The sequence below is a fragment of the Hipposideros armiger genome, unplaced genomic scaffold (assembly GCF_001890085.2).
Source record: "Hipposideros armiger isolate ML-2016 unplaced genomic scaffold, ASM189008v1 scaffold_114, whole genome shotgun sequence".
NCBI lineage: Eukaryota > Metazoa > Chordata > Mammalia > Chiroptera > Hipposideridae > Hipposideros > Hipposideros armiger.
Genome location: NW_017731464.1, coordinates 2,740,615 through 2,767,860, shown reverse-complemented (window position 1 = coordinate 2,767,860; position 27,246 = coordinate 2,740,615). Strand labels below are relative to the sequence as shown.

Below are 27,246 nucleotides of genomic sequence, written 5' to 3'. Positions count from 1 at the left end.
TTTTCATATATTTGCAACAATAATAAACTTTGTAAAACCTTTGTGAAATACAGAGGGTGCCAAAAAAATGTATACACATTTTAAGAAAGGAAAAAAACTATTGAAATTGTAATAATATATACTGATAACCAAAGATGAATACAAGTCATGTATACATTTTTTGGCATCCCAGATATGTTCACGCTTCATTCATTTCTGTATTCAGGACTCTCAACTTACCAAGTTTTATTTCTACTTTTTTAAATGGAGATACAAGTATGTTAACAGTGTAATTTGAGTCTCGTGATAACTTTCATCTCAGAAATCTTGACAGCCTTGAAGAAAAATCCTTAAGTAAACTTTTCAGTTCTATACACATTTATATTGGTACCACCACCACCACCAATACACACACACACACACACACAACACACACACACACACACACACACACACACACACACACACTTATAGCCGTCTTGAAAAGGGAGTATATTTTTTAATGTTTTCATCTAGAATTAAAAGGGAAGGAAAGACCCTAAAAGAGATTCAGATAAAAAACTCTCAGAATTCAACGTCATTCTGTAGGTACAGAAAGTTTCTCGGCTTTTAAAACCCACTCGCGTGTGGGTAGTAAAGAGTGTGTTTGGAGAGGAGCTCTGCTATATACAGCCGCCCGATTCTAGCGCTTTCTGAGAGAAGAAAAAAACGCAACACTGGGAAGCAAGCATTTAACATAATTAAAAAACAGGCTTTTTCCCTCAAACCCTACAGCCACGTGGCGCATGCCTGCGCCTGGAGCCCACCGGCCACTTGCCGGGCTGCCAACATCGCTCTCCCTTCAGAGGGATTCGCTGTGGAGCCCTCAGCCGCCCAGATCCCGGGAGGCTTTGGAACCTCCAGAGCTGCGGCCGCCAGACCCAGGTCTCCGGCCCAGAGCCCAAGCGGGGCAGACCGCATAGGCGAGGCGCGGTTTCAGCCTTACACTCGAAAGACGCCCGGCAGGTCCCCGGAACTTTTCCCGGGGGACAGGTCCCGGCAACAGGTCCCAGGCGAGGCCGGGAGGGGCCGGGAGGGGCCGGGTGGAGCCGAGCTCCGCGACGGCGGGTGAATCAGCGCAGCCGGGCACAGGGGTCGCCCTCCCAGCTGAAGCCAGATCTGGGGAGGAGTTGCCGGGCTACTGGCCACCAGCCACTCGGGGATAGCCGGGCCTGAAGAAGGGTGATGTCATCGTAGCTGGGAGGTTTCGAAAGGCTTCACCAATGGGAGACAGGCGAAGTGGCTTGCTTTCTGTAGCTCTTGGCCAATACTAACAAAGCAAAAGGGGGCCCGTTTGTCGGTATAGAACCAATGGAAAACAGGGAAGGAGCACGAGGCGGAGTTGCGAATTCTGTCACCAATTGGGGAGAGGAGGTGGAGCCTGGGCCTTGTCAAACTTGACCTACCAACGACAGGAGCGGACTCCAGGGGGCGGGGCCGTTATGCCCTTCCCAATCGGACAAAGCCAGGGGCGGGGCAGTCTTTTGGGTGCCCAATGAGGAACGCAGCCGAAGAGGGCCTGTCAAGAGAAGGGACGGGGGGCGGGGGGATGGTGAGTCGGGATAAACACTCGGCGGCGGTGGTGACTGCTGCTCTTCTCTGGGTTCTGTCACGGTGTTGACGGTGCCCAGCTCACCAGCCCCCTCCCCCTTCCTGCGAGCGTGATCGCCAGAGAGGCTCTCTCAACCCTGCTCTGCCGGGTCCACAGAGGGGCGCGGGTGTCCGGCGGCGGCGGCGAGCCCGTGGGCAGTGGGGGTTGGTCCCGTGGCTCCGGCCCCCGGTGCAGAATGGCGGCGGCGGTTCGGATGAACATCCAGATGCTGCTGGAGGCGGCCGACTACCTGGAGCGGCGGGAGAGAGGTGCACGGGGACGGGAGGAGTCCGACCCGAGCAGGGGCCGGGGGCTCTGAGGGGCTCCGCTGCGGGTCCAGGAACCCGACCGCTCCGGGGGTGGTTGGAGGGGCGGAGAGCGCTACCGCGAGCGCTCCCAACCCCTCCAGCTCTCCCCACGCGCGGTTCGGAGGGAAGCCGCCCGCTGCCCCAAAGGCAATGAATGGAGGTGGAAAGGGGGCCGCTGCACCCCGGGGTCCCGAGTGTCGCCCCTCCCCAACCCGTCGAGAGTGGCGTGCCCCCGGGTCCCCTCAGCCAGGCCCCTGGTTTACCTCACCGGGCTGGTCCCGTCCGTCCCCAGGTGGGCCTGGTGCCCGGTCTCCCAGCCAGAGGAGCAGCACCTCCCTGTCCCCCCACCCCTGCTCCCGGTGTTTGACCCGCATCTTCGCCTGAGGCTGGTCCCACTTAACACACCTGCTGGACGTTGCCAATGGGAGACCCAGGCTCCTTGCGCTGAGCGACTTGCTGGGTCTTTCTCAACAATGAGCAGCTGGAATGCTCCTTACACCTGCTCCGAACTGAGGGTATTCACACAATTTAAAAAAACAGTTATTGTTCTGAGAATTCCACCTTGCTCCGTTTAATTGTTTCCACAGTATTCTTTTAATGAAAAATAAGTACATTTTTAAAAGGAAATACTGTGGAGGGGAGAGAGTATTGGATGTCCTAGGCTCATTCATTAACTGGATCCTCCGGTTTTCTAGAAGCTGAACATGGTTATGCCTCCATGTTACCATACAATAACAAGGACAGAGGTGCCTTAAAACGGAGGAACAAATCCAAGAAGAATAACAGCAGTAGCAGGTAATTTGGTAAACATTTCTCTTTCCCTTTTTTGATTATACCGCAGATGACACAAACTGCAGAATGAAAGTTACCTGTTGTGATTATAACCCAGTAAATTAAGTGGCCATCATGATTCAGTAATCCACACATGGTCTTAAGCCATTGGAGGAGGCAGCCCTTCTGATTTGGTTGAGGAGATTGAAAAGAAAAAAGAAATGGATAATATCCCTTTCTTTTACTTTTCATAGTGAAAATTTTATAAACATGTTCAAGCATCTGACTTGACGTAGGTGGTAGGATTTCATATTTGACATGTGAATTAAATATAGTGGTTTGTCTGATCATGTAATTTGTCATATCTATTTATAATGTCAAAGAGGAATGAACCAGGTTAAAATCTGCCTTTTTGGTGATGGAGGAACATGTAATATTAAAATATTAATATGCCACAACCCTTTTATGTTAGCCTTACAGTTCTTAATTCCTAGTGAGATTCACAGGTTTTATTTTGTTAATGGTCAGTGAAATCACATACTAAAGCCCTGAACATAGTTCCTGGTACATATGACTACTCCATTAATGGTATTGCCCTTTTGTCCCCTCTTTGCTCTTAAAATGTAAGTTAGCTAGGAAATCTGTTTTATTAGATCCATTCAATTATACCTTTCATCCCAATAAAAATTATTGACATTTTCATCGCTGATTTAGAATCCTTATCCCTTTCCCATCCTCATGAATAACTAACTCCCTGCCAGTAACTGTATTTGGTTAGTCTCTCTGCTCTAATACAGACCACTAAAAACCAAACCTACAACTCACTTGGTTCTTGCTGCCTCCTCTGTTTTTGATTCACCCCATTGTCCTTAGTGTTGTTAGAACCACAGGATGTAAGGAGCACACGTGTGCTGAGCTCTTGAATAGAAAGGCACCTGAAGGATAACCTGGTAATTAATTACCTGGTGGTTTTTCCATTCCCTCCTATCTCTAGCATTACCTGAGGTGGTAGCCAATAGATCTGTGCATGGGTACCACGAGCCTTTAAGAATGGATGTTCATACTTATGCAATAGTATAAAACAATTTAGCTGTGTTGCATTTTGTTTCAGTATTAATTTTTTTAATTTTGTTTGGAAGAACTCTGAAGCCTTTTGGTTTACTTTTCTGGAAAAGTGTAGTCCACTTATTGCTTTTATTCTTGTCCACTCGTGATTTGAGAGGAATTGTCCACATTAATAGTCAAGGATAAATCCTTAGCACTTTATTCGTTCCTAAGTTTCAAAGGAAAGCTGTTGGGGGGTGTTCAGTGGTAGGGAGAAGAAAAAAAGAGGATGTTGTTGAAGAGAAGTGGCTTGGTCCCAGCAGGTGATTAAGAAAGAAAAATAATGGTAGTTGAGAATTATAAGTCAAGAAACATGTTCTTTCTCTTTTTACTATGAAGCATTATTCCTGAAAAAAAAAATGGCTGCAACTCCTATTTTTCTGGAAAACCTCTATTCTGTTAATGGGTTTGGTGTGCTTTCCATGGTTAGAGACAAGAGGCTATCACAGTTGTCCATATTCTTGACTAATAATTAGTATAATATCTTCAGTGATACCAGGCTCTCTTAGAGACCATGATTAAACCTGGGGTTGGCACCAAGCAATCATATGAAGCAAGAGCCACTTGTTTTGTTTAAATGTGACCACTTTCTTTATGACCTGTTTAGAATGACCCCTACCTGAGCAATGAGACATCTCCCCAGGGAATGCAGTTAGATCCCTTGATTTAAATTAGACTTATATCCAAGGCTATGTATGGTCAGGATTTAGAACTGAGGTAAAGGCTATAAAGAGATTGCTGCTGGTTTACATAACCATTGGATGACAGTTTATTCTTGTTAATTCATGTTGAAATGCTAGGGTCTGGAGGGTACTTTTCCTTGGACAATAAAAAATAAGATTTAGCCAAATATCAAACTTCCTTGGAACTGAAAATGCAGATCTTAAGCTTCTCTAGTTGCTTTTAAAAAAACAACAAAAACTAAATTGCGAACATTGATTGGTTTGGAATCACCCACAGAACTGCTGGAATACAAGGAGATGGAATCTTATTTTCTCTTTCCTACTGATTTTTGAAATCACCTACTAAATATTTAGAATTGAAATCCAGAGTTTTTAAAATTATGTCCTGTTGAATTGTTAAAGCAATCTTTGGCACTCCTGTAAAAGAGGAAGTTCAGGACTTAGCACCCAGTTCTTTTATGAGACAGTGGCTATATAGGTGACCTGACATGGAGTCCTTTTGAACCCATTGTCAGATATTCTGTAGTTTGGCTTAGTTATCGTTTAAATGGTGACATGTAACCTTCATCAGTGATTGCAGAGTTATCAAATCTTTTCAATAATCACGTGGAAAATAATTTTGACACAAGGTATCTATATATTTTTGTAATGCTTTCATTAAAACTATAAATGGCTACCCATCAACAGAGTTGGCAGGAAGTCTCTAAACTGATCATTTTTTGAAAGGTCTGCTTTTTATTAAACACAAACTCAGTTTCAGTAAACCAAATGCATCTCAGTAATGCCCTAGCCATTAGTTATAAGACCCCTTGTACAAATCATCGTGTGTTCAACACCCTTAAGTAACCAAATAAGATCCGTAGTTTCTAGAACGCTGTTCAAAGCTAGGAAGGAGTTGTGCTTCCTATGGAATTTGTTTACAAGTTTATCTTGAGGACTCAGAATTTTTTTTATATGTATCTTCAAAGAATGCAGAAATTTTTGGTAAGAGTTCCCTGCGTGCTGTTATTTTCTCTAATCAGAGACAAGTTCTTTTCAAATATCCACCCCCCTCTCCTCCTCCACCTTCTGAGAGGATGGTCCTTGTCTGCAGGGAAATCGTGACCAGCTGTTGTCATATACTTTCATCCATTTAAAATATCTGTCAGACTTTGAACTTGTTATTCCCTGTTAAAACTGAAATGCCATGTGCTTTAAAGCCAAAGGTTTGCAGTTGCAGACCAGTTTCCTGTTAACTGTGATATCCTGCTGGCCATTGAAGGAAGTAAACCTTCAGAAAAATGTAACTTGTGAATGCTGAGGGATAACTAAGTGAATCAACTTAACGCTTTCAAGTTAACCAGTCTGAAGGTTCACATATCCTTTATCTAGAAAACAAATATTCTAAAACTGAAATTATTGTCATTATTTTCTTGTTTTTTCCTCATGAATAAAACTTGGTATCCCAAGAGCCTCGTGAAAGAGAAGTTTTAGTACCAGACTGGAAATTTCACTCACCCATTCACTCATCCCACCCACCCCTAGTCTCTGGTGTGCATGAACTTGATGGTTGCCCCCCAGATGTAAATGAGTGGCTGAGCATTCATGGAAGTAGTGACCCTCCATTTATCTCCTAGGCCCAGTAAAGTTCTGATTATGGCCCCACAGAATTCATAGCCTGAGACGGGAGAAATCTCCCCAGCTGCTTAGAACGCAGAGAATCTCCATAAGAAAGGTCAAGATTCAGTGCCTTTATAATACTGGGGACACTGGGGGGGTCCTCAAGTTTCTTTATAACTAGTGGGGGGGAGGATTGTGTGAGGAAGACACTGAAGTGGTCACATTGACTGACTTCTGACTTTTGTGGAAACCTGTCCATAAATTCTGAGACCACCTTATATTCAAGCTATAAACACACTAAAAATATGATTTCACACCCACCACAGCTTTCATCCAAGGCTCTCTAATCACTTTTATAGTTGCTACCTCATTGATCTACACTTGTTCAGAAGATAATTGGCAATAAGTTTTATTCCCATTTTACGGAGGGATTAACCCAGGACAGGATGCTACAAAATTTTATTTCTTCCACAGTACCAGTCAGTGGCAAAGCTGGACTTAAATTTCACCCTAACTGCTGCTTTAACCAGTCTTATCGTCTTTATGGGTTTTGAAAGCCCCTTCCTAAATTCACTGGGTAGCTATTCAATAGTAGCATCTTTCAGGAGGTTGTACATGATAAAATAGCTGCTCAAGGGAGTAGAAAGATTGACGGGTTAGTTTTGTCCATTTAAAAGAACCCTGTAGTCAAACAACTTAGCATAAAATTTGGGTGGATATTACACCTAGAAAAAACTGCGGGGCTGGGGTGGGGATGTCACCGGCACTCTTGTAGCCTCAGCCTAAAGAAAGCTTTGTGGAATTATATAACCCAAATTCACATCACACTGTGCAGCTGTTTTTCTCTTTGTATAAATAGACCCCTTTTCTTTCCTTTCTTAAAATGGATTTTCCACTAAGGAATGCGTGCCTCTGAGTTGGTCACTTCTCTCCTTGAACTCTACTTCAGATATTTACATTCATGTACCGCCCCAAAGGGACTAATTTCTTTAGTAGAGCCCACTGAGGTTTTCTTCCCTTTCTCTTCTCTCCTACCAACTTTGGAGAGAAAGAAGTCAAAATAATTCTGTTGGTGTTGAAGTAGTCCTTTCAGATAAAAATAATCTTACTCTTGTCTTATTGTTCCCTCTTTCAGATCAACTCACAATGAAATGGAGAAGAATAGGTGAGTTGGGGATTTGGGGGCTGCAATGGGGGAACTTTCATGCATTTCCTATTCCTTAAGATGAGACTTGTTTGCTCTTCTTGACTTCATCCCACAAGTAGCACCCAATTTAAGAGTTCACTCTGGGCCCTCTAAGCTGAAATCACTGAGGTAGATGAGGGTCTTGCCAGTTCCGAAGACCACATCCCCAGTCTCACCCCTGCAGCCTGAGGGAATCCCATTCCGCATGACCATTCCACAGGCCAGAGCAGTTAGGTCCTAGCTAGTGTTTCCACAAATGGTGTTGTTGTTTTTAAAAAACTTACATGCTACTGAATATAATGGGCAGTGCTGTCTTAAATCATATACATACACAGAAATATATACATAACATACATGTGTGTATTTACAGTTTACTTGTGGCTAAAGATTCTCAAAATTCAGGCAAATATAGGCATAACAGAAATTGGCCCACCATCCTCCCTGGGCTCCATCTTGTTGCAAGCCTGAGCTTATCTCTCTCACCTGGATTGCCTCTTGCTGCCTTTTTAAATCTTTAGGTTCCAAATCAAGTTTGCCCCTCCTTCAATGATGTAGCCTATGATGCAACTCTGGTTGCACATTAGAATCACTTGCAAAGTTCTTATTGGAATGTTATTTAAAACTATTTTTAATGGTAAATACATTATACATATACATTAATACATTCAGGAAGAAGAGAACAAATTTTACTTCTGCTGATTTTATAAAATAACTTTTTATTATCGAATTTTTCAAATATACAAAAGTAGAGTGAATAATGTAATCATATTCTATGTATCCATCACCCAGCTTCAGCAATTATCAACATTTTGCCAATCTTGTATAACTCAGACCACTTCACCCCATGGGATATTTTAAAGCAAATCCACTATCTCTAGTAAAGACTTTGTACCCCCCAAAAAAACATAACCACTTGCCTTTACCATGCTGAAAACAAAATTAATGATAATTATTTGTGGAGCTTTAAAACACACACACACACACACACACACACACACACACACACACACACACACACACACAATAGCCACACCTCACCCCTAGCAATTCTGATTTAATTGGTTTGGGTTGAGACTGTGCACTAGTAGGTTGTTTTTTTTTTAAAGCTCCTTAGGTGAGTCTCATGAGAACTATTGAACAAGCTTCATTCTGGTCTCTGAACTCCCTTCAATTTGAAATACGGGCTACCCATCCAGACTGAATGGTTTTCTTGGTGCCCTGCATGAACAAGAAGATGATCTGTAATATGGCTCTGCAAATATACGTGGTTGTTATCATGCAAACCCTCTTTGAAGAGAGAGCCTGACTCTAAGAGTCAGGATCTGCATGACATATGTCATCAGTGAAAGGGCAAACGAGACCCTTCCTAAGAAGGTGAATCTTAGAAATGGGCGAACATGTGGCATTCCTCTACTGTGGAATTGAGGGAGGGAGGGTGGGAGGGGGAGAGAGAAAGAGAGAGGGGAAGAGAGGGAGAGAGAGAGGGAGAGAGAGATAGAGAGGCAGTAAGACAGTAAGTGCGCCTCATGTGCTTCTCCTCATCTCTTCTTCCCTTTTAATTTCTTTGTGATTGTGTCTGTCCATGCTTTAAGTCAGAGCTGCCTTTATCCTTTAGGGATTTTGTATACCATAAACTAGAAACTCAAAAGTCTCTCTTCTTAAGGTGGAAAGGGAGTCAGGTGTGGCTTCTCTTTTTCATGTTTAGATCCTCTCCCATCTTCCTGCCTTTGGGGTGAACGGGGTAACCTGGGAGTTTTTCTGCTGAAAAGTCTTCTAGTTCTCCTTCTCCCCTCTAACATTTTACTTAGGCATTTATTTTCATTATTAAAATTTCACCCCTTCAGGTAAGGGCTCTTAGGCTACCACAGCTTTGTGCCTTTCACCTCTGCAGGAATGCCACAAAATGTCGATTTTATCATGTATTAGAGCAATTCAAAGATGTTTATTTTCTGCCTACAGTGTCCCAAGGACTTGTGCTCAGCGCTAGGTATTAAACAAGTTCATACTGGGGTATTAAATCAGCATGGACCCCATCTTAGAGGAAGGTAGTTTGTCTAATGAGGAAGACGCAGAGACAGTCTCAGTGAACTTACTAAGCTTTGAGACTGTGGTATGCCCACGTGGCTATTGAGGCCAAGATTCCAGAAAACTGGACTTGAAGTCACCACTGGGCAAGCTGCTTATAGTTCTGACTGCTCCCGCATGACTAGTCAAGTTTTGCTTGTTGAAGGGTTACTTATCTAGTTTCCTTATTGTCCTTTCTTGTTTGGAATTTGGTCCTCTAAAGCCTTGATAATCCTTTCTCTAGTCTACAGCACATGAACAGAAGAGAAGGAAGTAAGGACTCAAATTGACTTCATTTAACCAAGAATTGGCTGCTGCAGTTTAGAGGGGGAAGTTAAAGTTGTCAGGCTCTTCTCCCTTATTGGTGTGGATGCTTAAGATGTTAGGGTGTTGCAGTCAGTTGAACAGCTGTTCTTGTCATCTCCCTGGTTTTTGTAACTGAATGCCATAAAACAATACTGCTTTGCTAAAGGCTACTCCACGTTAGCTATTTTTCACCTTAACATCACGCAAAAAAATTGTCATGGGCCTCAAAAAAAAAAAAAAGTAGCAACTTAGGAAAAGAAGTTCTAACTGCGGGAATTGTTTTCTCTTTGATATTGCAGAGTTGATTATACTTGGGTAAGTTCTTTTACGCAGAAACCTTTTCTGTGGCACTTTAGAGATTCTGAGTAATTGGTGTTCATTGGGACTCCACCGTTAAAATAATCTTGGCATTAGTGGGAAGAGAAAAGATTTCTAGAATGGTGGAGGTGGGCGGTAGTGGTGGTAGCAGTGGTATTTTCCATTCAGTAAATTAGGTGTCCATGATGACCCAAGATGCCATGTAGTGGGTGCTAGGAGTACATAGCCCAATAACGACCTGGCCTCTGGGGTGTAGATATTAGATATTAGAGTCTATCATTGGCCTAGGCTTCTCTGCTTTTTACTAATTGTGTGGGTCTATCCTCCTAAGGAAACACCCTTGGTGTGTGTGTGTGTGTGTGTGTGTGTGTGTGTGTGTGTGTGTGTGGTGTGTTTCTTTTTTAAAAAACTAATCTTGTAGAAAATTTTGAGAAACATAGAAATCATTAAAAATGAATAAATTATCCATAATTTTAGCAGCCAGAGGAAGCCAATGGAACTTTGAATCATCTCTTTCCAATTATTTTTGAAAAACAACTTTAAAAATATAGTTTAGTTTAGAAAATTGGAAAGCTCAGAAAAGCACAAAGAATATAAAAATTGCCTATAATAGACCTTGCAGCAGGAACAACTGCCAACATTCCTAAGTTCTATAGCCACCTAGACTTTTGTGCAGACTTTTTAAAATCAATATGGGATCATATAGTAAATCATTTGTGTCTTCTTTTTAAGCTACATTAGGAACGTTTTCCAATATCATTAAATCTCCTTTTCTAACATTACTTTTAGTGAATGCCCAGTATTACATCATATGGATGTGCCATAACTCATATAACCAATCCCCAATTTTAGGTTCTCCCCAGTATTTTGCTAATGTAAACAATGCTTCCGTAATCTACCTTGGAGATAAATCTCTGTCCAACATCATAATTATTTCTTTAAGGTAAATTTATAGTTGTGGAATTAATGGTCTACACCTTGTTTGGGGTTTTGAGATTGACTGCTGGATTGCCCACCAGGCAGGCTATAGGCTATATTTTCCTTATACCTCACAAGGTTATAATTTAAGACTTTTATGAATTTGAGAAGTAAAACACAAAAACACAGAGATGATTGTTTTGATTTGCATTTCTTGTATTACTAGTAGAGTTTGACAATTTTCATATCTTTATGTGTGAGAGAGAAAGAATTGCCTGTTAAACTTTTGCCCAATTTTCTACTGAGGAGTTTATCTTTTTCTTTCTTTTGAAAAGATTCTATAATACAAAGAATATAGTCTATGAAAGAGATTGCCCTTTTGTGTATCACATAACTTGTTAAATTTATCATTTACCTTTATGGAGTCAGTCTTCTCTCACTGTTTGAAATTGCTGCCTCTATTCTATACTAAACTGTTGTTTATGGCTGAGTCTGTTTCTAGACGTCTTCTTTTTTTTCACTGATCCATCTGCCCTTCCTCTTTTAATCACTGAGGTTTTATCATGCACTTCAGGATCTGGTAAAACAAATCACTACTTTTCTGCCCTTTTTTTTTGTTTTACTGTGTTCTTAGCTATTTTCATCAGTTTATGTTTCCTGATGATTTTTGTAATTAATCCACCAATTACCCATCCCCAAAATACTTTTGAGATTTTCAAAATCAAAATTAAATAATTCCAATATAAATTAACCTTAAAAAGTTCCTATTTACATATTAGATCTTTCCATCCAGGATTTGGTGTGTGTCTTCATTCAGATCTTTCTGTCTTGTAGTGTTTCCATGTAGATCTTGCACATTTATTGTAAAAGGTACTCCTGGGTTTACATATTTTTAATTGCAATTGGTAATTATTAGAATGTAGGAAATCTTGTAATCTTTTTTTTTTTTTTTCCCTTTATTGGTGAGAATTCTGCTGTTGCCTTCTCTTAGATGGAATTCCTCTGGTTGGAATGCCTTTCAATAAGCCCTTCAGCAGATGGAGATGAGTGAATGCATATAAGCTGCAGCCAGTGTGTCAGGTGCTAGAATGGACTCTTTTTTTCAAAAGAAGGCTCTAGCATCTCCTTTAATAATAGACACTCATTTTTCTGGAATGGTATATGTGCAGGCCTTGCTGGAATTAAGCAGCTGGTCTAGAGAGATTACCTCTGCCAGAGTCTTCTGAACCCCATGACAAGAGATTTTTGTGTGTGCTTCGTGGGGAGGACTCAGCCACCTGATCTAAGCTGTTACTTTCATTTGGTGGCGCTTTAGAGATCCTGAATAATTGGTGTTCATGAGGACTCCGCTCTGAGGATATTTTACAGTATTTCAGTGGCATCAGGTCTGGCATGTGAAAGCATTTCAGTCAGACCTCTTCTGGCAGGATATTCTAATTAGTTGCAGATCCCTATAGTTGTTTCTTTTGGGTTTTGGCTTTTCAAATGGCCAAGCTCCTTATAGCCAAGGGGTAGGGGCCTGACTTTTGCGTTGGGCCTGTTGTGCTATGCATTGCACCACTCTTACTGCTTCTGAACTCCCTTGACCACATTCAGATTTCACTGTAGGATGTTGTAACAAACCCACATTGCTTTGTTGCCACATGAGGTTAAGGGCAGGGCCTGGGTATTACAAAGGGAGGATACAAGTATCAGTGTGCAAATCTGGTCTATGTAGATGGGGTGGAGGAGCACTCGGATTTGCACCACTAGAATCCAGCTTCCCTAGACTATATACAGTAAAACCTTGGACTGCGAGTAACGTGGTTTGTGAGTGTTCCGCAAGACGAGCAAATATTTCTAATACATTTTAACTTGGTAAACAATCGATGTCTTGCAATACGAGTAGTTTGTCTCCAGAACGAATTATGCTCGCAAACCAAGGTATTACTGTACCTCTTGGGTGGATGGCGTTTGCCCTTGGAAGAACCTGGAGAAGAGATTATGCTGGTTATTCAACCCATTTCCAATCCCCTCTCTGGAGCATTGGGAGGCACTCCCTGACTTTTTGTCATAAACATTAATAGGCTAAGGGCTAGACCTAGCAAGTACTAATTATCATACATATTTTATATTTTTTTAAATGGGACTTGAAAAAGGAGATATTAATGAGACATATAGTTCACACTTTTAATAGAGAAGTGATTTTATAATTTCAAAATTGTAGACACCGTGAAATGCTGTTTATGCCTTGTTCACCGACTGCCATATTCCCATACAGCTAGCACACGAGTATAGAACGACCTTTGTGTTTTTTACAGAGACTACTATTCACAACCTTAAGAACTCCTCAAAACCTTCCAAAGTTTCAATTAGGTTGGTAATAATGATGCATTTGGCAATTGTTTATAAAGGGATCACTTTAGAAAAAGGAGGAGAGTCCTTTTTTCCCTCAAAGCATGACTTGTAACCTCATCTGGATTTTTCATGTAACCCAGTAAGGCTTTGTTTTGTCCTCAACCCCAAATCTGGAGGTTAGGATCTCTTGTGACCTCTCATCACTTTTAGGAAATAATTTTTAACCCCTTAAGATTTATTTCTTCTTACTTTATACTAAATAACTTCTTTTTCTCACCATACAGCTCACACATACCCATGTCTGAAATTATTCTTATTCACTTCCAATTATGCTATAGGATTTATGAAGCTATATAATTGGTTAAGTCTGTGTTCACATAAAGGTAGATTCTTCTTTGGTTAATAATCTTTTGCCCAATTTTAATGAAAAGTAGTACTCAATGAGGTCCTGTGTGTCGTATTCATTAAGTAGGGCTTTCCTCAAACAGAAGTGATGAATTATGAAAGCTATCAGATTCTACTCTTAGGTGCAGATGTATTATTATTTCTAGGCTATAGGGTAACATAAAATAGACTTGGCTCTTCCATTATTTGGTAATGAAAGAAACAGAACAATTAGACACATAAGAGGCCTGCAGCACATGAATGCATGAATAAATAAATGTGATCTATTTGGAAAAGAAAAAAGCTTATGATTGACTATGAAAGCTTGACAACCTTTATGGGGAAGTTAAGTCAAACAAGATGTGGGTGAAGGAAATGAAGGAATGTGTTTGTTAGAGGGCAAAGGGGAGCCCATTCTGGAACTTTCGGTGGGAGCCGATATTCATCGTGGTCTGAAGGTCACTCAGATAAATAATTCTGCAATAATTTGTTTACATGTTTGATCATCCCAACTGGATTTTAAATACCCCCAAGGCAGGGACTTGGTCTTACTCAACATTGTATCCCCTGCACCTAGGAAGGTAGTAGAGCATAATAATCTTTTGAGAGGTGTTAGTGGAATAAATGAATGAAAGACCCAAGTGTATGTTTCAAGATTTCCACCTGTGAACCTAACTAATTACTTATCTACCCTCTTCACTGGCTGCCATCCTGTTAACTCTGCCCTGACCTTATAATTCTTTTTTGTGTCTTTTTTTACTTTACTGTGAAAATCTGAGGGAGAGCATTCAGTTACACCTTTAATAAAGAAGAGTCATCTCTGATAACAATGCCTCCCTCACAGTACAGACACACACATGCGCACACCTAATCTGACACCATTCCCGGCCTTGACTCCATCCAAGTCAGGAAGAACCTGCAGGGCAACACAGTCTGCAGATAGCCCAATCTACCTACAGCCTTACTCTGTGCATTGCATCTGTTCCTCAACCTGTAAACCTGCTAGCCTGAGAGAGAGACCTGGATAAAATCAAGAAAGCTTGTGTCTGGAGGCAGAAATAAAAAGAGCCCCATTCGGAATTGTCTGAGAGCACGCCGGTTGGCCTAAGCGCCTTCCGTCGGTGCCAGAGCCCTAGTCGGAGGCACCACCTCACAAAGCCTAGAGCCTCATCATTAATGGCTTCCTTCACTTGCATATTTAGCTTTCTATGATTTGTGGCTGACTTGAGATAAGGAAAACTAACAACAGAACTGTGTGGCATCCAAATATATTTTATATTTAAATCTTTACTATAGTTGGACTTTATTTTAATGTTACTCTCCCCACTTCCCTGCCATTGTCTGACTAATCCATTCTTTCCCCCAAGTATTTGCAGTGTTATGTATCTCCCTTATATGCTAAATTCCTGGGAGTTTATTCTGTTCACTTGATTTGTCTGTCAATTGCTATACGAATATATACTGTTTTTAATTATTGAATCTTTATAACACATTTTAATATCTAGTACAGCACATTCCTCCTCATCTTTTTCAAAAATTGTGGTAGTCCCTCACACATTTATTCTTCTAGGTGAAGTTTAGGCTCATTTGCCAGCATTAAAAAGAATACTGTTGGGATTTTCTTTTTTCTTGGAATTATGTTAAATGTGTAGACAGACGGTAACATTGACATTTTTACTGTGAGAGTTCGTATCTAGGAATGTGCTTTTTTCCCATTTATTCAAATTTTCTTATGTCTCTCAGCAAAGTTTTATAATTTTCTTCCCAGAGATCCTTCCCAAAGTGTTTTAAGCTTGTTCTTAAGTGTGCTATCCTTTCTTCTTACTATTAGACGTTAGATATTTTAGGGTCTCTGGATATGGATACACATCTAGACATGAGCTTGGATTTCCAAGATCAGTCCTTTCTGCCCCTCGTTTTATTTTCCTTTGGCCATCGCAGCAGAGGTGTAGGAGGAAGGCTTAGTGTATTTCAGACACTTCCCTCCCAACCCTGCAGTCTCTCCTTCCCTCCTCTATATATGGATGGCATGGAGTCTCTCCTTTTCATGCAGTAGCTTTATAAAATCATTGCTAATTTTTTTAATGTAAGAAATAGTACCTTTAGCATAAGCAAGATCTGAATCTCCATAGAAAATGGATTAGATTTTCCATGAAATTTTGTAATGACAAAAGATGTCTGTTGTTTGTTTGTTTTTGTTTGTTTGTTTTTTAAGGAAGAGTTTACTGAATTGGACTTTACCAGATAACCTCTATTTACCTAGAGAGGCACTTGGAGTTCCCTACCAATTTAAAAGGAATATTAAACAGTGCTATAGTTATCTGTGTTTGCTCCCAGTAATTATCCTCCTATAGAGGAAGCTAGGGTTGATATAATAGCTGCTACCATATATGGCGCACTTCATATCAGGCCCCACCCCAGGTGCTTCCTACATGGTCTTAGTTAATGCCCTCTCAGGTAGGTATTGTCATCCTCCTTCTGCTGAGGACATGGATACAACATGGAGTAAGGGAATTTCCTCAAGGTCACACAGGGAGTAAGTGGCAAAGCCAGGAACCTAAACCTTTGCTCTTCATCACTAATTACTACACTAATATTTGGTTATATAGTGATTGACAGATTCAGAATTAAAAAGTATTAAAAACAAAAAAATTTGAGATACTTAAAAAAGAAACTTACTGAAGAGAAGCTATAGTTTGTATCTAATTCAGTTATAGCCACACTTGATTCTGAGCATTAGTGATTATTATAGCTCAGATCAAAGATTGGTTTCTTTATGCTACTGTAGACCAAAGGTATATCTGCCCATTCAGAATAATTAAGGTGATATTTCTGAAGAGTCAGCAGATGAAGTCTGTCAAAGTTCATGAGCTAGACACAAAGCAGTTGGATCAGGGCAAAAAGAAGAAGCAGTTGTGGGCAGGAAGGAGCCAGGATTTGGCACAGCCCTTTCCTGCTGGGGGTGGGGACCAAGGAGGCTGCGCGTGGCAACAGGAGGACTGTCTGAAGAAGATAGGAAGGGAGGAGACCCAAGGAGCGGTCAGGTCAAGGTACTGAGTGGCTTCCTGTTGAAGATATGTGGCAAAACCCCTGCTAGTTCCCCAAAGGGGGAACTCGTTAGACCTGGTTCAAAATGGGACACTCAGCCCGTCCTAGAAGACCAGAGCCCTTGGCAGGGGACTAGTCAGGACCTAGTGAGGAGGGAGAGCTGAAACAAGTGCTTGCTTTGGATCTGGGAGCTCCATGGGTGCTCAGGGCTGGCTGGAGGAGTCCAAATGCCAGGGGTGGAGCGAGCGAGCGAGTGAGTGTGTGTGTGTGTGTGTGTGTGTGTGTGTGTGTGTGTGTGTGTGTGTGTGTGTGTGTGGATTGAGGATCCTCAGTGGGACCTGCTACAGAGAAGTCTATTTGCTTTTTTACAATTTCTAGTCCAGGGACTAAATTTCACTATTATGTGATGGATCTGAGCCTGCTTCATACACCTAGTCTCTCCCCTGTGGCTGGCCCAGGCACCGACCTGGGATGTGTCTGCAGGCAGGTGGCAAGTGGGCAGGGCAGCCATCAGGCTGGAGCATGGAGGCGCGGGAGGAGGCCAAGGCAGGCGCTGCCAAAGACAGAAGCAGGCTCTGGATCTTTACAAAAATCCAGAACGCGCTTCAGTCCCATTTTCATAGAACGAGGCCAGAAAATCCTGAATGAACATGTATTCTCCTCAGCTCAAATTACTCAAATTGCTTATTTCTAGTTTCACAACTGGGAGTGTTCTTTGGAAATCCACATTTGGGTAGTGAAAATCATACTTTCTGGGCCAGACTCCCTGTGTAGCTAGAAATGACGATGCAGAGAAAGATGACTTTATTATTTTTATCAGTAGACAAACTTCCTAAAAAATTTACATACTCATATCTGTAGATAAACCCACATAATAAAAAGACTCATATGACACTGTTCTGAATCATGCCATCTTTGCAAATAACGAGTAGGCTGAAAAATGTCTAAATCTCATTTTAATTTTTGAGCTTGTTTTCTAACTTGACGATTAGTCTAAACTTTGTGGTAAAAAAATAAGTTGGATAACTGTACAAGTGACGGATTATATTTCCTAATGGTGTTCGTAGTAACATGATCTGTGTTCATCGCTCTTTTTCAAGATTATCGTCATCCAAGGTGAACAAGTACATATTACACACAAGTTCCACTTTTCTCCCCACCCCCCACCATGCAGTAGTGGAAGGAACAAATCTTTAGTGTGCGTCTTTGCTTGTGACTGTAACACATGGGCAGGTTTTCAGAGTGAGTGGGTGTCTTATAAAATAGTAAGGCATTTGTACCATTAAATCTTCCTAGGTCAGGAATGAATGCTGTTCTCCTCAAGCTTCTCAAGACTTAAAGGGCCCTTGGAGGGCCTAGGACAGCTCCTTCAAAATCCAGATGAGGCAGGGGCTCAGACGGATGTCTAATGTTAGATGCACCTTGCAGGAATGTCCCGAAGTCTTTTTTTTTTTTTTACACACTTTTTTTTTTTTAAGATTTTATTTTTATTGGGGAATTAGGGGAAGGGGAACAGACAACACCTTTTGTTCTTCAGTCTAGTTGTGGAGGAAGTTGCTTCACTGGCAAATGTTGGCACCATCATTGCGCTCTTCCTGGACAAGGCAGATCAGTCACTGGCTTCTGGACGGCCATTCACTGCGGCTGCTGGCCGCTCACGCTGGCTGCTGGCTACACACGGTAGCCCATGGCAACCCACTGCTGCAGCCTACGCCATTGCCTGCTACTCATGGCAGCCCAGCTCCAGGTTGAGCTGTTGTTCAGCATCTTAGCTGCAGAGGGCAGTGTCACTGGCCCTCATATGTGGGATCCGAACCGGGACCCTCTGGCATCCCAAGCCAGTTCTTAACCATCGCGCCACTCAGCCGGCCCTCGAAGTCTTGATATGAAGGGTGTGAATTGACTTCCTTGATCAGTACCATACTCGTTGACCTGTCTTCAAGCATTCTGAAGCGGTTTTCTTCATTTAGTCTGCATTCCCAACTTTTGTTAATACAGTAAAATTTTTAAGAGGGAGGAAAAGGGCAAACTAAGCTGTCAGGTTTTCTCCCAGTTCAGCTGAGGGTAGCCTCCTAGGCTTCCAGGAGCTCTGCTGCAGGTCGTTGCGTGTGGGTAGCGGCCATATGTCTAAAACCCCAGGGCCCTGCGCACTGATGAAGGTGCAAAGATGTAGTAGAGATGGACTCTGTCCTCGAGAAGCTTAAAGCCCAGTTGACTAGATGACATCACCCATTTAGCACACCTGAAGCCCGTGGGAGGGGAAGGCACTGTGGCAGCCTGGCAATGATTAAGCGGTAGTCCCATCTTCCTAAGGAGTTTGCAGTGAGTGGTTAAGTAGCACTGCCAAACGATTCAGGCAGAACAGTGAACTTCCCAATGAATAGTATAAGCAGACAAGTCCTCAGAACATGGAGGAATCAGCATGGGCTGGAATGGCTTGTGAAGGCTTTAAGGAGGTGGTAGGCTGAAGAAAACATGTTGAATCTTGGCTGTTTCTCACATTCATAGACTCTGACAGGCTCTAGAATAAAACTCAAACCAAGGTTTCAGTGAAGTGTTAATCAATTTCCAACATTTTAGGAACTCTTGTGCTTCTGGTCAGTCTGTGACTAACGGCTCTCTCTCCAGTGGGTCACTGTGGCTTCTGCCTCATCTAGCCTTTCCCCTCTCCCAGTAGCCCTCCCACTGTGCCATTCTGCTGCCCTCTAAAACATGCGTGGCGTTATCTCCAGCTGTTCAGCGTGCTTATTAGTGTAGCAATACCAACGATGTACTTTTTCATTATGTTTTAAAAATATATTTAACTTTTTGAATAACAATAGTTTACATGGTTGAAAAACCAGAAATTATAACGAAATATTTAGTAAAAATTATCCCTTTTTCCTTGTCCCAGTCGGACGATTCCCTGACTTCTCTCTGCCCAGCTACTCTGACTAGTTTCTTATGTATCATTCATTCTACATGTCATGTCCTTACAAGAAAACATGAATATAGATCATTTTTCCTTCATTTTTTACCCAAAGAGAGCATGTTGTATGCACAGTTTGATATCTTGCTTTTCTCTACTGAATAGATCTGAGAGTTCTTCTCTAATAGCACACTCTCATTTTCTTTTCATAGCTGCATAGTACTCCACTGTCTGGAGGCACCACAATTTATTCAACCAGTTCCCTACTGATGCTCATTTGGGTTATTTCAATTTTTGTTATTTCAAATAAAGCTGTAATGAATAACCATACACATACATTATTCATATGTGTAAATGCTATCTATAGCAATGATACAGTTACAGTGATTTAGTGGTCCTGAGTGGGGAAAGAGAGGTATGGTGTTAAAAGGATTCTCACCCTGGCATATGGTTATTTTCTGAATTTGGATGTTCTCTATGGGTCATATCATTCCCCAGAAACCTGGAGATAACCTGAGAAATGTGCCTAATAATTGCAGATATTAGTACGTACCCCAACACCTGTTTTATAAATAGGCTTAACTGTAGAAAATCCTGGATTTTGCTTCTCCTTGGTTTTCACCAGAGTTGTCTGGTTTCAAAAGGTGTTTATTTGGCAAGAGGTCATTGGTGGCATTTGTCATCACTGGACCTGGAGAATTTCAAACTCTTTTAGAACTTGTTCTTTAGGGGTGCCCTCTGGCCCACCTTAAAATTCTCAAAAGCTACTGTGATTCTGTTTTTGTAGACGGGCCCATCTTCGCTTGTGCCTGGAGAAGTTGAAGGGGCTAGTGCCACTTGGTCCCGAATCAAATAGACACACTACGCTGAGTTTATTAACAAAAGCCAAATTGCACATAAAGGTAAGTGTACCCTTGAGATGCCTTTTTACCTTTCCTTGTCCAGTAAAGGTTTGTTTGTTGCTTTGAGGGTAGCAAATGTATATCTCCAGCACAATCCTCCCCGTTGAGCTCTCCCATCCCGCCTCTTGGATGAATCACAGGCATCCCAAAGTCAACATGTCCAGACCCAACTGGTTATTTCTCACCCCTGGGCTCTGGAAGTTAAGTGGTCCATCCAACTGCCCATCTGGTCATGCAAGCCAGAAACTCAGGCTCATCCTTGTTAGCTCTTGTTCCTCAGCCATCTATATCTAAGTTGTCTCTGAGACCTAAATATTTCAAACTATTTCACAGCCTTGTCGCCTTTCATTGTCACCCCATCATCTACTATAACAAACTCCTCAAGACCCCTCTCTGAGCTGATCTCCGTGCTTCCCAAGAACACTCCTTCTAGAGCTCAGATCAACACGGCATCCTACTTAGAACTCTTCTGTGGCTCAAGACATACTCTGTCACCAGGCCTGCCCCATGTGCTGCCTGACCTGGCCCTCACCTGTGTACCGCGTCACCTCGGGCCATGAAGACTATGAGAAGCTAGAGGACAGATTTGTAAAATCAAGTGATCTATAAAAATGTGTCTTCTAAGCTCTTATGTTGAACAATTTGGAATCCAGGCATTGAAAGGGATTGTTATTTCCTGCTAACAAACACAAGTTAATTGGGATTTGGCATGACACAAAAAAGTGCTTGCGTAATTGGGACATGCACTTGAATAAGCACACAGCTAATGGAAGTCTGTTCCATAAGCACCCATCCCATGCAGCGCTCTGCTTCAGAGGTCAGGTGTTCAGGCCCCCACTGCAGGTTGGGGGTTCCTGCCTGCAGTGTTTTCAGTATCAGAACTGAGGGGTACTAGGATGCTAGAGTGTCAGAGCTCACCCCTAGAATTCCTGCAATAGTACAGGTATCTACAGCCTTGTCGATGCTGAAAATGTTAGACGAAGACTTGACTCACTAGCCAGTCAGCTTCCTGTCTCCTCGAGAAGCTAGACAAGTGACACTCCAAATGGCTTCTGGGGAAAATTGGCCCATTTCACCGCTGGAGAGGAAGATGCAGGGTCATTGGCAATTTTGAATCCTGCCTGCGAACTCCAACAACTAACTGCCCCTTTGACTTGCAGAAACTTGAAGATTGTGACAGAAAAGCCATTCACCAAATCGACCAGCTTCAGCGAGAGCAGCGACACCTGAAGAGGCAGCTGGAGAAACTGGGCATCGAGAGGATACGGATGGACAGCATCGGCTCCACAGTGTCCTCGGAGCGCTCAGACTCCGACAGGGGTGAGTCCCCCTCCCTGCGCCCTCCACCCCTCGCCCCCTCTCCCTTTTCCTCTCCCGCCTGCAAGCGGCAGAGCAGAGAGGGAGCTCAGAACCTGCTAGTAACGTAGAGAAGATGAGTTGTGTAGCCTCCAGGAACTAGCCCCTCTTTTCTGTTAGCAGTGAGGCAGCCGCCTCCAAAGAAGGGCCTTGACTGGAGGCGCTTTAATTTTCAGCCTGAGTTTCCTAAAGAGTGCCTTTCCCACTGTCTCTCTTGTCCTCCCACAGAAGAAATCGATGTGGACGTTGAAAGCACAGACTATCTCACGGGTGAGTTGGACTGGAGCAGCAGCAGTGTGAGTGATTCTGACGAGCGGGGTAGCACGCAGAGCCTCGGCAGTGACGAGGGCTACGCCAGCGCCAGCATCAAGAGAATAAAGCTCCAGGACCATCACAAGACGTGTCTTGCTCTATAAGAGAGAGTGGTCGCTTCGGCTGCCCCCCCGGATGGTTCTCCCTGTCGGATCTGATTAGGTAGTGTATTGGACCTGCCCACAATCCCCTTGCACGTCAACTTCAGTGTACCACCTCTACCAAAATCAGCTTTGTAAACGTTTTCAAGGAAGTGCTTAGGATTGTGGGTTTCTGATTGCATCCACTAGCTTCTCTCTCTCTCCATAAAAATTCGTCTCTGGGAGACTGTACATTCCAATCAATTTGAAACACCCAAGGGTTCTTAGACCGAAGAAGCAACTTTCACATCTCAGCCATTTCCTGCCCGCCCTCCCCCCTTTATTCACCGTCCCCACATAGCCTACCAGACCTTGCTTAAAGTTTTCTGGCTTACCATGTTTCTTGCCTAGCAGAAATGTACAAATGTGTCTTGTGCTTAGGAAACTGAAGGAAACAAACTTCTAAAGCTGAGATCCTGATCTCAGAACTCCAAAGTAAGCCTTGAAAGCGGCATTTAAGAGCACTTAACCGTGGACCTCACCCCCGTGAGGCGTCAGGAATACCTCCAGAAAACATCCCCCCACCCCCAGGCTCCTTCCCCACCCTGCGTGTGGATGGGAGCAGTTCTCACTCTAAAATGGACACCTGGTGAGCAGGTCTTTGGGGTGGCACAGCTGATAAACGTTCCAGTATTGTTTGTTCTCGCAAACAAAACGGTACAATCTATTTTCTGTGCGACATGCTTGGGACCGCTTTGTGTATGGCTGTCCCCAAGGCCATTGCCCCTCAAAGTTTGTTCTGCTACTTGTCTCTGGAACATTTTTTTTTCCTACCTCAGAGATAAATGAGATCTCCATTCCCCACTTAACACAAAGTGATTCTGCCTCTTTTTTTCCCCCCTGAATAAGTGACATTTGGTCCAATTCTAATCTATTTTCCTATTTAACTTTCAGCAATAACTGAGCTTTGGCGCTAGCTGAGCTAGTGGCCACCATCAGTGAAAGAAAAAGTCCACATTTCTACTGTGTTGCAGGTGAACAGGAGGGGATGGTACCGTGTTACTGGAATCCCTCTCCTTATTATTTTTGGACACACCCGGAAACTTCTTTATGGAGGCTTTTGGGTTGATAGTGTGAAAGGCTGATTTTCCTTTTGGGTTATGATTTCTCCCTTAAGTGGTCTCCCACTTTGTAGCATTTTTATTTAAGCTAAAACAGAGCACATGTATATGTACATAAGACACATTAAATCTATAAATACTATTTATTCATTTTATATAAATTAATGTAATGGAAAACAAATTCTTATGACTTTGTGCTTTTATAGATGTTCTAGAAACTTTGTATGTAGGTATCTACCAAATTGGTTCATTCCCCTTAATATTTTTGAGGTCTTGGTGTTTTCAGCCTCTGGCAAATCTTTTTCATTGAATTTGAACCATTTGTAAAATCTGTGACGCTGAAACAGAGTGTATGTCACAAAGTGATGAGAACATTCCTAAAACCCACAGACGCACTGCAACCTAAGGGCTCAACGGCTGAACCAGTCGCGGACGGCCACCCCGTGCTCCCCACTGGCCTGTGGTCTCTAGCACCCAATGGCCTCGCAACGCCTCCAACCCTCACCCCCCGCCCCCGCCACCTTCCACACAACCAAACGTTCAAATGCACTCTACACGGAAGCTCATTCTAGATATGAGGAGCAGTGTAAACAAAGCAAGATTACTTCTGTGTGTTTCTCTTTTTCATGATTCTTTAACGCATTAAAATCAAAATTAAATTGGAAGTAGTGGATTGCTAAATGATCCCAAAGTCATATGGTATAACTCTTGTTTTTGTTTTGTTCTGGTTTTTTTTTCCCCTTCATTTCAGCTTTGGGTGGGGGAAAGGGGCAGGTGACACAAAGGATTTTTTTACTGTTGGAATCTTTTCCAATTACCAGCTGAAGATTTGCACTGAAATACAACTTGTATGCCTTTTGCATTTTTAAAGCCTGCTTCCTGAATTTAAGCAGAGTGATAGTGTTCAAAGAGCCAGCTCAGCCTGTAACATGTTTGAAAAAGATAAGTCTGCACTTTGAGGTCCCTTTCGAATGCCATTCGCTAGACCTCTCAAGCATTTTGTTTAATTGCTACGTTCAAGCGCCTCACAAGTCCATGATGCTAGATGCTGGATGGCATCGAAAACTCAAGACTTTGGGAAAAGCTTGTGGGCTTGCATTTGGGGGAGGGGAGGGAACAAAATCTGTGTATTTGTTTGTTTAATTTAGAAATAAGGCATCTGAGAGGTGCCATTCTCTGTGTTTTAATTGTTGTGCCTTTGAGTTAAATTGCATTTTTGTCTTTTGGTTGAAATATGAAATGTACTGTCCCAATATAAAACAGTAATTATTTGACCTTTGCACTGTTTGTCTGGTCCTTTTCAATTTGACTGCATAGAAATGTGGAACTTGATAGATCGCTATATTTTTAATGCACTTGTGATAAATAAACTGACACCAGGGTTAGACATTACCTTCAAAGCTCGAGGTAAACGGAATCAGCATGCTAGACGGGCCTCTCTCTGACCAAAACTGTAACCCTCAGGACCAGCAAACTCAGCCCAAGGCGGCTAATCTCACCTCCCCATGCGGCTGATCAGCAGCCCTGATTCGCCAATCTGCCCTCGTTCACTGATCTACCAGCGTGACTTACGAGCTGTACTGTCTTTTTGGTTGTTTAGGGGTTTGGGGGGTTTTTTTTAAGCAAAATGGAAAACCTTTCTATTAGGGTTGTTGTGGGGAGGGGATGGGCAAAGATAAACCCCAGCCTTTAAGACTTTGACAATTGTACGTAAATAGAGATGTGTATAAATATAGGCACATGCATATTTTTATGTGAAAATGGATTTTAAAGAGCTAAAAAGAAATCTAAGCCACACTCTTGTTGACACCATTGCAATGCAAATGGGAAAATAAGAGTACGTAGTCCAATTTAATTGTATGCAGTGAGAAAATATATATGTGTGCTTCTGGTAACATCCCAGAGAACATAGCTGTCCATGCCTGTTGGCTTAGGATGGCAGGCTGAGCACCCAGGGTGTTTTGCTTTGGGTTTTCTTTTGCTAAGCAGAGATCTTGAATTCATCAAGGTGCTGATAGCGACTGCTGACACCTTTCTCTAGTCATAGACATCTAACGCTAGTTAGTGATTCAGAGAGCATCACGTTTTTGAGCAGGACCTAGATTCTTCTGTCAGCCCAAGACTGAAACAAGGGCAGTGCCCACTCAACACTGAGCACAATGTGGGCCTTGACCCTGCCATCGGCCACGGGAGTGGTTTGGGTTTTTTTAAGGCGGGCATTTTCCTTTAACCTCTCTCTACTTGTTTCGAAAGAAACAGAGGGACCTTACCTGGGTCCCAATGGGCCTCTCTCCTCCATCCCCAAAGTGGCCAAGAGCAAATCCTAGGGTGTGAAAAAAAAAAAGTATAAACTAGGTAGGATTGTGATGCTCAAAATAACTGTCTAGCAATATCTTGGGGCTTGCTAAGGGATGTTATGGGCTTTTTTTGTTGCCTCACCCCCATCCTTTAAAGAGAAAACTTATTTTTGCAAAGTCTATCCATACACATTATTATTTAGGCTTTTTATACCATGCTGTATTGGCAAGAATACCACTTTTATTGTGCTTCACAATCTATTGCCCTGAATCTCAGTCTTGTTTCCTCAAGTTTGTCTTCCCCCTTTACCTGCTCTGCGCGTTGAGCACCAGGAAGTCAAAGGCTGCCAAGCCGTATCCTGCATGGCAATCTATTTTTCTATGTCTAAGGATGAATGCATTATGTTTAGGTAGCTGGCTATTACTGATTTTAAAAATCCTTCCTGGGAGAAGACCCAAAGGCCCTTTAGATGAGGTGGTCTTTCCCATTCTACATGCGCTCTTTGTTTTGAAGATGCCTGGGGAAGGGGGGAGGGGGGAGTGCAATATGTGATTTATCATGACTTTCATTAATATTACATGGGTGATTTTCTTACACTATATTCTTCTGAAAGAAGAAAGAATTGTCTAGCACTGCTAGAGTCAGCTATTGAATGGCTGAAGAAATTGAGTGTCTTCATCTTCTCTCAAAAAAATCATACAGTGAGAATTAGTAAGGCACTCAATTCTAAGACTTAACCAGATTTTTAAATTTTAATTTCTTAATTTCTTTTGGAGGGGGGGTCTGGGCAGGAGGGCTGAGGGGGCATTCTTTATTTTAGCTTTTCCCTGAGAACCAGACTTGCCTTTACCCCCAGTCCCTACAATTGGTGCTCTGGGACTGTCGCGTTAACCATCGATGTTGGCGGCCATCTTCCTAGTGGTAAACACAGCCTAAGCAGGGAGCAGCAGATGAGAGAGTATACAATTCTGTTTCCAGATGTTTCTTTATGTAAATACGACGCCAATGTAAATCCTGTGTCAAGACATAGAGAATGGTGCTTTTTACTACATTTAGCACATGCATTTTTAGAACAACCACATGTTTTAGAGAATCTTTGCTGTGTACATGTAAACTTCTGTATTGTTCAACCGTTTAACAAATAATAAATTATTTCATTATGAAAGAAACCTTGGCCTTCCTGATGCTTTGTACCCCAGTTGAACCTCTCATGGTTTTTACTGACAGAACTGAGTTAACCGGATTCCTTTTTGCTTTTCATTTTGTGGACATTTTTACTGGCAAAAATTTTCAGTCCTTGGATCCTGTGATAGGAGTTTTGATCGTGTGACTCTGGTTGAGCCCCTTTGTTGATCAGAATTTGTAACACTGCTCATGCCCTCGCTCTTGGCTCTCTCCTCGCTGCGACATCTCTGGTGTGTGTGTGTGTGGGGCGGGGCTGCACGACAAAAGACTTCCCGTCTTTGCAGCAGCCATGGTCTGGTGGGAAAGATAACACCACTGTAGTTAGTTCTGGAATAAAGTTATACAGGGTCATCCTCTGAGAAATCACAGAGATGGTGGCATTCAAGCTGGGCCCTGAAAAAAAAGGGTGGTGTTTGCTAAGAAAGGAGCCCTTTCAGGGAAAGAGGACA

The 27,246-nt window shown here is 42.5% G+C and overlaps 1 protein-coding gene across 2 annotated transcripts; it reads left to right on the top strand.

The window, feature by feature from the left end:
- Positions 1-1,559: 1,559 nt before the first annotated feature.
- On the top strand, positions 1,560-26,781 carry MXD1 (MAX dimerization protein 1). Of its 2 annotated transcripts, none has more exons than XM_019647690.1 (6): positions 1,560-1,878; positions 2,613-2,712; positions 7,210-7,239; positions 20,331-20,445; positions 21,606-21,765; positions 22,030-26,781. In XM_019647690.1, exons 1-6 carry the CDS (start codon positions 1,806-1,808, stop codon positions 22,215-22,217), a joined length of 666 nt encoding a protein of 221 aa, XP_019503235.1. In that variant the 5' UTR covers positions 1,560-1,805; the 3' UTR covers positions 22,218-26,781. The 2 variants fall into 2 exon arrangements, with proteins under 2 accessions (XP_019503235.1, XP_019503236.1); XM_019647691.1 differs by lacking the exon at positions 1,560-1,878 and adding an exon at positions 2,230-2,432.
- Positions 26,782-27,246: the final 465 nt, after the last annotated feature.